Raw genomic sequence first — 11,362 nt, 5'->3', positions numbered from 1 at the left:
GATAGGCGGGACTGACAGGGAATAGGATGGTTTGGCGTTATCAATGGCTTATCGGACCCTTTTGGCCCCACACAAAGGGAATTAGCATCCCTGAATTTGCTGCCAACTACCACTTTGCCTGGCAGGGACATGAGTGGTTGGAACGCGTCTGGGTGGGTATGTGCCCCCCGCAACGCGCGCCTGGGATTTTGTTTACTTGTGTCGCTTGTGTGGGCTGTTTTGACTGTTGTCATCAAACGTCTGAAGGCCCGGAACCATCGCCGCAAAACATCGCCAAAATGAGGGTCACAGAAATCATAATAGACGTGAGTCAATAACCCATGGATGTTTGTCCGCACATGTGCTAACTATTTGCGAAAGGGTTTCAAATCCTACGCTGTGAGGACGGTGATTTCAGGATGGTAAATAGATAAACATCACCCCTCCTCTATGCAAAGGAGCCTGCGCAAGTCTGACCTTGAACTTTACAGGGACGAGAGTTTCAATTCGATCACCGGCCTCAATGGAAGTGGCAAGTCCAACATTCTCGACGCAATATGTTTCGTCTTGGGTATCACCAATATGTCCACTGTGCGGGCGCAGAACCAGCAGGTCAGTTTGGGCGCCGGCTCGTCTAGTCTCAAATGTTTGTCCCCTTCTCTCTCGTTTTGCTGACTGAATGGCCGTCACTACGATGTAGGATCTCATCTACAAAAGAGGTCAAGCCGGTGTCACCAAGGCGAGCGTAACGATAGTCTTCGATAACCGCGACAAGAAGAAGTCTCCCATCGGCTTCGAGGAGTATGCCACCATCAGCGTTACCAGGCAAGTTGTGCTCGGAGGCACTTCGAAATACTTGATCAACGGTCACCGCGCTCAGCAGCAGACTGTCCAAAATCTGTTTCAGTCGGTCCAGCTCAACATCAACAACCCGAACTTCCTCATTATGCAGGGCAGGATCACAAAGGTTCTGAACATGAAGGCGGTCGAAATTCTTGCCATGATAGAAGAGGCAGCAGGTACGAGAATGTTCGAGGATCGCAGAGACAAGGCCCTGAAAACCATGGCCAAGAAGGAGATGAAGCTGCAGGAAATCAAGGCACTGCTTAGTGAAGAGATTGAACCCAAACTGGAGAAGCTGCGGACGGAAAAAAGAGCATTTTTGGATTTTCAGCAAACCCAGAACGACCTGGAGCGGTTAACAAGGGTAGTTGTTGCGCATGATTATGTGAGGTGTTTGGAGAAGCTGCAGCAATCAGCAGCGGATCTCGAGGCCAAGAAGCAACGGCGCAAGGATCTCGAAGACTCTGCGCTCAAGTTGAAGAGTGAAATTGCACACCTGGAGGAGGACGTCACGAGAGTCAAGGCACAACGTGATAAGGAGCTTCGAAAAGGCGCCAAAGCCCATGCCCTTGAAGAAGAAGCCAAGCGACATTCCAATGAACTTGTCCGCCTCGCCACCGTCGTTGATTTAAAGAAATCAAGCATGGCCGAGGAGGAGGAGCGGAGGGCCGCTGGCGAGAAGAGTGTCACGGAACTCGAGGCTGCCCTTGAGGAGAAGACCAAGGCCTATGAGAAGGCCAAGGCCAAGTACGACCATGCCAACGAGGAGCTGGAGAAGCAGAGGCGAGATGCAGAAGCCAAGGAGGAGCTGCTGCAAACCCTGCAAACGGGCGTCGCATCCAAGGAGGGACAGGAAAATGGCTACCAGGGACAGCTTCAAGATGCCCGCAATCGAGCGACAACCGCCATGACTGAGCAAGAGCAGGCCAAGATCAAAATCACTCATCTTGAGAAGCGTATCAAGGAAGAGGAGCCGCGCGCAAAGAAGGCCAAGACGCAGAACGCAGGGCTGCTTCGTGACCTTGACGGCTTGAAATCACAAGCACAGAGACTCGAAAAAGAACTGGGAAAGCTTGGGTTCAGCCCCGGCGCCGAAGAGGAAATGTACAAGAAGGAATCTAGCCTGCAGCAATCTATTCGCGGACTTCGCCAAGAGAGCGATGCTCTCAAGAGGAAAGTGGCAAATATTGACTTCAACTACTCAGACCCAGTCGCCAATTTTGACCGCTCCAAGGTCAAGGGTTTGGTCGCACAGCTCTTCACTCTGGACAAGAACCAAACACGGGCTGGAACTGCCTTGGAGATATGTGCGGGTGGGAGGCTTTACAATGTTGTTGTTGACAATTCAGTCACCGGCACGCAACTACTTCAGAACGGCAAACTTCGCAAGCGGGTGACCATCATCCCACTCAACAAGATCGCCGCCTTTAAGGCATCCGCCGCTTCCATTGCAACGGCGCAAAAGATAGCTCCTGGCAAGGTCGACTTGGCCTTGTCGCTTGTCGGCTACGATGAAGAAGTTTCGGCTGCGATGGAGTACGTGTTCGGTAACACGTTGATCTGCGCTGATGCAGAGACGGCCAAGAGAGTCACCTTTGATCCCAACGTACGCATGCGCAGTATCACCTTGGATGGCGATGCTTACGACCCATCTGGAACACTCTCGGGCGGAAGCGCACCAAACTCCAGCGGCGTATTGGTAACGCTTCAGAAGCTCAATGAGATCAACAAGAACATCAAGGAAGCTGAAACTGCGCTCAGTGAGCTCCAGGCCATGATATCCCGTGAGAAGTCCAAGCTGGACCAGGCTCGTAGTTTGAAGCAGGAGCTGGACCTCAAGACCCACGAGATCAAGCTTACCGAGGAGCAAATTGGAGGTAACTCATCATCGAGCATCATCCAGGAGGTTGAGAATATGAAGGAGCAGATCGTCCAGCTGAAAGAAGGCGCTTCGGACGCGAAGAAGAGGCAGGCCGAGGCCAATGCCGATGTGAAGCGAATCGAGAAAGACATGAAAGACTTTGACAACAACAAAGACGCCAAGCTTGTTGAGCTGCAAGCGTCCTTGAAGCAACTGCAGTCATCGCTAAGTGCCAACGCAGCCTCAGTCAAGACCCTACAGAAGGAGCTGCAAGGGGCACAGCTTGATTCTGAACAGGCCGGGGGAGACCTGGCTGCCGCCAGAGAACAGTTGCAGGACATTGATATGGCGATCAGGGCCCAAAAGGAAGAAATTGCCGATCTGAATAATCAACAAGCCGCCCTGAAAGAGACGCACGATGCAGCTCAAGCGAAGCTGGACGAGGAGCGTGCTAAACTGAGCATCTATGACGACGAACTGCACGCCCTTGAGGAGGCCAAGAGATCGAAGAACAGCAGGATTGCAGAGGAAGGCCTCGAGATGCAGCAGCTGGGTCACCAGGTCGACAAGTTTCACAAGGAACAGCAAGCTGCAGGGCAGATGGCCGCCAGCATGGAGAAAGAGCACGACTGGATCGTGGACGAGAAGGAAAGGTTCGGGCGATCTGGCACTCCTTACGACTTCAAGGGTCAAAACATCGGCGAGGCCAAGGCGACACTAAAGAACTTGACGGAGCGGTTCCAAGGCATGAAGAAGAAGATCAACCCCAAGGTCATGAACATGATCGATAGTGTTGAGAAGAAGGAGCTTTCGCTCAAACACATGATGAAAACGGTGATCCGAGACAAGCGGAAAATCGAGGAGACAATCATCAGCCTGGATGACTACAAGAAGAAGCAGCTTCAGGAGACGTGGGAGAAGGTAAATGCCGACTTTGGACAGATCTTTGCGGAGCTTCTGCCGGGCAGCTTTGCCAAGCTGGATCCCCCCGAGGGTAAGACGATCAGCGACGGTCTCGAAGTCAAGGTATCGCTCGGCAAGGTGTGGAAGCAAAGCCTCACAGAGCTCAGTGGTGGCCAAAGGTATGTTTAGCTTCCTTGTTCTTCGCTCTGATTTCTAGAGCCGTCCTTGACTAACTTGGCTCCTCTCGTCTTTTAGGTCTCTCATTGCTTTATCACTCATCATGGCGTTGCTGCAGTTCAAGCCTGCTCCCATGTATATTCTGGACGAGGTCGACGCAGCTCTGGACCTTTCACACACGCAGAATATTGGTCGCCTCATCAAGACGCGCTTCAAGGGCTCGCAGTTTATTGTCGTCAGTCTCAAGGACGGCATGTTCCAGAACGCAAACCGTATCTTCAGAACCAGGTTCAGTGAAGGTACCAGTATGGTTCAGGCACTTACCCCTGCTGATATGAGATGAGCTGAGGGGATACTGGCTTGGCTGTTTCTTTTTAGACGAAGCGTACATGTGTGCTGGCTTGGTGTGATGGGACGGCGTTGGCGGAATTTTCGGCAAACTGCACGGGCTGGGATACGGATGAATACCTAAATATGACGGGACGACACTTTATTTTTGTTGTGTTTCTAGCAAGGCTAGGGGCTCGGTTTTGTTTATTTGCTCTGGATCGTGTACTGGACTGTCTGTTATATCACTTGATTGTTCAAGGGATTCGCTCCCATTATTTTGAGGTTCGGATGGTCTAGGATGGGTTTCCATGTGTTCTGTAGATCTGGTCTATTGCTTGATGTACTTGTGAGATCCAAGGCTCTTCACTTTCACCTCCATTCCGATCTTTATAATGCTTTCCAACTCCAACACCCGGCTGCCTGTCTTCTCAAACATGGGTGTCAATTGCATTCCAAGGCACCCATTAAGCGGTGCCCCTTCGTCTACATTCCTGTACTTCCTCAAGGCGTGGTCGGGCTCTTTCGCGTGCTTGATGCCGTTGTCTGGGTCTACGTTAGGCATCTTGCACCTGACTGTGCGGCAAGACACGTGGAATTCGGCCTTCTCTTCCGCGGACTTGCCGTCCGAAACGAGCTGGATGGATTTCCACTTCTCCTCTTCATATGGCGGCATCCCGATGACTGAAAACGAAAAAGAATCAGAAACAGAAGAACGTGAGTATGAAAACGAGTCACCGAAAAAAAAAAAAAGCCGTTGTTCCGCGATGGGCTACTTACGAATGATGTTGGCTCGGAACCTCCGTGCGTCCAAAGTCTTCAGGTTCTCATCCTGCGCAATTTTGTCGTTGAGATCCCGCACACTACTCAGATTCAGTAGGTGCAGGGGAAACTGGTCATGCCCTCGAGTTAGTGCGGTCCTTCAAAACAAATTCACGCTTAAAAAAAAAAAAAAAAAAAAAAAAAAAAAAAAACAAGAAGGAGGCTGAGTGCATGTGTCAACATACAGCGTCTTGGAAACCCGTCACTGGCTGGTATCCCGCAACCTCGCTGCTCGGGGCACCACGGTAAACCTCACGGAGCTTATCAGGATCTATCCTGAACAGGGCCAGCTTGTTGCTGACTCCCAGATACCTCTGGAGCTCATCGGACAGCTCTGAGGACATGTTGAGGGCCGTAACTGTTTCCTTCCAGATCCTGACGCTCTCATACTTGTAATCCTTGCTTTTGATATCCGCTTCGGACGGGAACTCGACGGGAAGCATGATCTCCTTTTCAGGACGGGCGTCTATGCCACGAAGGGTCTTTGCAGCAACCCAAGCCATGGTGCCGCGGAAGCCCTCCTCCATCCAGGGAAAGCGGAGAATGAGGTAGGACTCGCGGATCTTTTCGCCGCGGCGCTCGCATTTGACCCGGTCCGGCCGCCACAGCTCGACGTGAACATTAGCGAGGGCGGGGAACTGGCGCTGGGTGATGAACTCCCAGCCGTGACGGCTCTTCTCGTCCGCGTCCGCATCCAAGCGGACGGGGAAGGGGCTCTTGAGCTGGGCAAAGGTGAAGAGCCTGTCAAACTCGAGGCCCGAGGGCAGGACCGTGCTGTGATCGAGCTCTATGCCGGCGCACGACTTGACGGGGTAGATCCAAAGACTCTGCACCCGCGGCGGACCGGCAGACAGGACATCGGACGGCAGGGCCTGGGCGGCCCTGAGACCCGGCTTGGCCGCAGACGGCTCGAGGCCGACCTTGGAGTGCGTCTCTGCGAGGGCGTCGCTCTCCCGTGGGGGGAAAGGGGGGTACACGTAGATCATTGGCACCAGGAATGCCAGGACTGTCAAGACCAGGATCGAGATCGTCCCGGGATCCTTGTGCCAGTCGCCATTGCTGAGGGCGAGTAGGATGTCTTCCATGGCGGGTTTTGGGTGGGTGCGGCTGGGCGATGCCGATTCGTTGTGACTGAAAATAAAATAAAATAGGGGGTTATGTTTTATTTTATTTTTTTTATTGGGTTTGTTTTATTCTTTATTTTTATTTTTTATTTTCCTCTGCTGCAATTGGAGTCGTTTGGGTGATAAAAAAAAGATAACAAAAATTCATTCGGTTTCAATTTTCCGGCGGCGTGTGATCGTCTTGGTCCTGGTTCTGGGCATTCAATGCTGTGATCCTGATCTTCAAAATGACAGCTGGCGTCCTTGAGTTCAGATCCCGGCTCATCTCCCTCTTGCTTACCCAAATCGTAGCTTACGCCGTTGGTTCGTTCGTTCTTGAAATATCTCAGGATCAGGGGGGCGGTGACGACTCCTTCAAAATTGTGATGGGCAACTCGAACAGGACGAGACTGACCTCACCTTTTCGGATGCGGGTTCGGAGGGTGTCAAGGGGCGAGAGAAAAGCTTCCCCGGCATCACAAACCTAAGGTTAACTTTTTCGCACCAGCTATGGGCAAACAACCGGGATAGCAGCTACCTATGGTGGGCTTCTCTCTGGTGCCATTGTGCTCTGGCCAGTTTCATCTGGGGCTCCTTGCCCCTTTCTTTTTTCGGTAAAAGGGACACCCACGAAGCAGCCAATTAAGGTTTTGAATTGGCGCCATGTGGGTCAGACTAGACTGATTACATCAGCCCACCCATCGTTGACTTAGAAAATCCTCGGCTTTGCATGAAAGATCTGGATCCGCACAAAAGAGAGTCATGGTCGCACCTTTACAGTTGAGACTTTAGGATCTAGACTACAGGACTGATGATGCGACACACACAAGAGAAATTATTCCAGGGCAGTCGGCTGAAGGAGCAAATGAAAAATATTTCCGCCAGCGTACAGTAGGTCTGGCAAGACCTTAACTAACCGCGCCTCCGCAAGACTAGACTAAATACTACCATCACAAGTAATGCGAGCTTACAAACAAAACAGCTTTGAGGTTGGCTGCAACGACGGAGCTGTGATTTACTAACCACGTAGGCAGAGAGTGTGTAACCAATCCCAACAATGGGGTAGCGGGAACCTACTCCGCGGATGCAATACGGTAGTCGTTACGAAGTATGTAGTGAAAAACTAGCTCATGTGGGCCTCGTCATGCGAGTTGGGGGCTTTGATCGACGAGAGGTTGAGTTCATGTGAGTTCGTCCCATATCGCCTGGTAAAGCAATGAATACTAAAGGAGTAACACCGATGGAATGGGGCTCTTGTGGACATGATATACCAGCAATGAATCGCAGAACGTTTCAATATCAACCGCCGGGTAAATCATTGGAAGACGAATGCGATGAGCAACAATATTGCGGGAAGACCTGGCCTATATCTGCAAGTATTATACCCAGCACCAATTGTCAATTTGGGCTTCACAGACCCAACTGACTGGGATAGTTGTGCTAGTTTGTGTAAAACGCTTACCTACTTTGTACATACTCCGTCCACAGTACATGGTACCTGAAGGATAGGTAGCTACCTTGTGTAACAATGAATGAATAGTTAGGTGGTGGTGGTGTTAAATCCAGGGGTCAAAAAAAAAAAAAAAAAAAAAAAAAAAAAAAAAAGAGAGAGAGAGAGAGAATTTTCTCTGGGAGGGATCCAGGCTGTCAAGCCCTCGTTTACCTATCTATATCAACTAACACACACATTCTCTACTTCTTTCTTTCGAATTCCTGCCCGCCTGCCCTTTGATTCGCCTCGCCGGAAGGAAATCAACACTCCTTAGGTCTTACCACTTCGAGAGCCTCCGATTCTTCACCTGAAACCAAAACAGACATTGGCGGAATCCGAGTACTAGGAAGGCAAGGTTAGTTAGTGGTGACCAACAGTGGGCAGGCATCCCAGGCGCGCAACTATTGTCCTTAGCGCTGGGCTCCCCAGCTGTCTAACTTGACCCTGTCTTGTACTTTTATTTTTTTTTTTCCCCTTACATTTCAGCAGCTTATGCGTGGCTATTTTGGTATGGTCGATAGCACCGAGGTCGTCTCGTTCCAGACCCGACCCGACGAAACTTTGCCCTTCTTTTGATGACCCTTTGCTAAACGCCTGAGCGGGCGACGTGGAGCTGTATATGGGGTTGGGGATGTGAAGGCAACAAGCTTGAAAAGTTGATCAATTCTGCCTAGTGTCTTATTAATTACATCTAGGTATTTCCATCTTCGATCATCCCTATACCTTACTTTATCTCAAAAATGGCACGATGTTACTATAATTTAGGCGAATCCTCCTTGCATAGAGTCAGCAGTTAAAAGATGACTCCACCTGGGCTGTAAGCTCAATCCGTGTATGGGAGATTTGAATTTTTTTTCTTTTTTTCTTTTTCCCGTGATTCTATAACGTAGTAATTACTCTAGTCTAGACCGACTACCTCTCGGTTGGTCTAGTATTCTCTTTCGTTCCTCATTCTTCCCTATCACCCCTCGCTCACGCAATTCTCCACAGTCAGGACATCTCGGCACCTCACAACGGATAAACAGGCTGGCCAGATGCTAAGACCTTTGCCAGACAATCTTTGCCATTTTGCCCAATAAACCCAGTCAGTTGTGGTTCCTGAGATACGCGTTACGAAAACGGCACGGACGGAAAACCTGCGTGCCCTCTCCACTATGGATCAGTTGGTGGAGTACCCAGAAGGTGGATCGCATGCGTGGTGCTTTATTCGTGCCAGCGGAGGTTATTGGTAGTTTACCTAAGTGAGCGAGGAATTGTGGTAACACCAGCAGCGGTACTGGTGCAAGGGGTGCAGGTACAGGTCGGACCCCATCGGATGCTGCCGGTAGTTGCTGGTACCTATGGAGTATTGGTGCTGCCGTATTGATTTCTTCCGCACAAAATACAAAATACGGGGAATTTTGCGAATCACCGCTGATGTTATTTCAGGTACTATTAATATCTGAGTTGTAAGTCAAACAGGTAAACTTTTTATATGCATGACCGGGCTTTTATCCATTGTTTCGTTCGACTGTACATGACTCCCATCAATGTGGGTGAGCCTGCTGTTTTGAGGGGGTGTGACAAGGTTTGTTTGAAGCAAATGCATATACTGTACGTAGTATGTACTATGTAGGGTAGGTAGGTAGGTAGGTAGGTAGGTAGGTAGGTAACTACAGTGATCAGCCAACACCAGTTCATGCGTGAGTGTTTGTGTGTCTCGGCGTGACTCTGCCCTACAAGATTTCACACGCTGCAAATCTCGGCCAGGGACCGCGGGCTCCCGGTTCCCCGAATGCATAATATCATGGCAGATAATATTCGTCTGAAGTCGCGGAGATCTCATGTCGCTCATCCTTTCCAACCTATCCACCCACACCCACCTTAATCAACCCAGTCGATTCTAGCTATGGCCTCCCCGTTTCCCGAAGACCGAGCGGGTTGGTAACGCACAGACCTGAGACGGGACTTTGGAATCCGGACCCTGATTGCTGTCCAGAATTTAAGGTACGTACCTTGGTCATCTCGTCAGGTACTGGATGGATGGAGGCAGCGGCTATCTTACCTGGTCCGATATCCAAGCGTGGGATCCACTGCGATCCCACTGAATTGACAGGGCTTCACGTGATAATGGTCCGGACCCCAGACGACTAAATTCTCTCGATATCCTTCCCTCGTCCCCTGGTCGCTGGAAACCAACTTTGGCTCACACACGGCTCTGGGTTTTCAGACACGGCTTCCCCACCGCCCGACAGTAAGGACAGCTCTCGATCCCCATTCTCGGCGCGACACCACCAGTTGTATACCGCTCAGTGGCGACGAGCGCATCGCTTAGGACAGACAGTAATTAGTTCCTCGGCTTGCTGCAAAACTCCCTCATGCAGTACCGTAATTAATTACTGTTTTGACTGTATTGGATGGGATGGCATCATCGCCGGAGGAGAAGGCAGGAAAGACGCCCACCCTCCCGGTCCTCCCGCGGGCGATATCGACCATTCAGATTCTCAAATTAACGCCACTAAACCATGGAGGAGACCACCATCGACTGGGTCGCGACAGGACTGCCCAGTTACCTCGGCTCACCTCGGCCACTCAGCCAGCCTGGTGGTCCTTCAGTCAGTTCTTAGTCAATCAATGCCTGTCCTTGTCCTTGGTGCGACCTCCCGACTTCTACCTCCCCTGCTTGTCTTGGCACGCTGCCCCCCCAAGCTTGGAATGGAATGGGCCTCGATCGCCCTGCCGGCTAAATCCAACAAGACATTGGATGACATTGAAGCCAAATAGCCTACCTGTATACGTAAGTGGCTATCTCTTTTCAGCAAGTTGCATACATCCCCACCTTTCAAAGTACTACAGTACTACTCGGTTGGCTTTCGAGAATCTTTGGATCTATTTTTTTTCCTCCTATTACTGTCTCCATTTTCCATCTCAACTATACCTTGTCTAATAAAAGTCCAATCATTTATTTCACCGTAGGAGTGTTTCTGGAATGTCAATAGCCCTTGGCATGATTTAGGAAGCTCGTCTCAGAATGTGTGATTTTTTTTTATTTTTTATTTATTTTTGTTTTCTTTTTCTAGCTGAATCTCTCCGAGAATATTCGTTGCAAACGAATTGCTGTTCTAGGGCACAACTCTACAAAAAGCCGTTGTGAAAGATAATTACAAAAGTGGTCAAAAACTTCCCAAGTTCCCAGTTATGATCTACAGCCCCTCCCAGTCATGCCAAGAGCCTTATTGTCATTTTCCCCCTTTGTCTTTTGCCCTTTTCTGTTGCTTGAACCATGCGGATGGCTTCGTCCCATATCTTGCCGGTCACTGATATGCGGGCCGTTGATCAAACCACGCCGCGCTCAGTTATGAGCCGCCCCTCCCCCTGCTATCTCTCCGCCCTTGCAGGGCCTTGCAGTGCAATGGCTACTACGCTACGTACTTCGTGTACTTCGTACTTAATTACCACGTAGTATCTACAGCTAATCCCTGCACCTGATAGCCTTGTCTTGATCCTCGTCGGCCCAGGGATTACATCGCTACCAAAAGATGGCAACAGTAGCCGCCAGAATTTATGGGGCCTTCTCCATTTACTTCAGCTCCCTATCCGACGCCCCTTGTGTTGAACCTTGGTGTATTGTACACTCGCAATGACTTCTTGCGGGCCACGAATCACACTACCTAGGCAACACAAGTCTATCCCCAGCGGTCGAATCCGTTGCAACATCACCGCTCCTCACTTTGAAATGACCTGGTTTACTGTCACTGCAACTCTTGTGGGTTCTTGACGTTACCATCGGGTCTGATGTCACATGGTTATCATGCAGTTCCGACCGGATGGGTCGTTTGCTAACCGTTTTCACGCCTGATTTTATGACGCCCCCCT

The 11,362-nt window shown here is 50.4% G+C and overlaps 3 protein-coding genes across 3 annotated transcripts; 2 read left to right on the top strand and 1 right to left on the bottom strand.

Moving 5' to 3' along the window:
• Window positions 1-278: 278 nt before the first annotated feature.
• On the top strand, window positions 279-4,106 carry PpBr36_01731 (uncharacterized protein; the record flags this gene model as incomplete). The annotated part of the gene is made up of 5 exons (XM_029888915.1): window positions 279-305; window positions 361-401; window positions 471-591; window positions 680-3,765; window positions 3,842-4,106. 5 exons carry the CDS (start codon window positions 279-281, stop codon window positions 4,104-4,106), a joined length of 3,540 nt encoding a protein of 1,179 aa, XP_029751954.1.
• A 315-nt stretch (window positions 4,107-4,421) lies between these two features.
• PpBr36_01730 (uncharacterized protein) lies at window positions 4,422-5,997 on the bottom strand (the record flags this gene model as incomplete). Its single annotated transcript, XM_029888914.1, has 3 exons — window positions 4,422-4,774; window positions 4,871-4,982; window positions 5,098-5,997. 3 exons carry the CDS (start codon window positions 5,995-5,997, stop codon window positions 4,422-4,424), a joined length of 1,365 nt encoding a protein of 454 aa, XP_029751955.1.
• A 3,911-nt stretch (window positions 5,998-9,908) lies between these two features.
• Window positions 9,909-10,433, top strand: PpBr36_01729 (uncharacterized protein; the record flags this gene model as incomplete). The annotated part of the gene is made up of 1 exon (XM_029888913.1): window positions 9,909-10,433. The coding sequence occupies one exon, from the start codon at window positions 9,909-9,911 to the stop codon at window positions 10,431-10,433; it is 525 nt and encodes a 174-aa protein (XP_029750823.1).
• Window positions 10,434-11,362: the final 929 nt, after the last annotated feature.

The sequence above is a fragment of the Pyricularia pennisetigena genome, chromosome 2 (genome assembly GCF_004337985.1).
Source record: "Pyricularia pennisetigena strain Br36 chromosome 2, whole genome shotgun sequence".
NCBI lineage: Eukaryota > Fungi > Ascomycota > Sordariomycetes > Magnaporthales > Pyriculariaceae > Pyricularia > Pyricularia pennisetigena.
The sequence above is the reverse complement of the archived record's forward strand: the minus strand, read 5'-3'. Positions and strand labels throughout refer to the sequence as shown.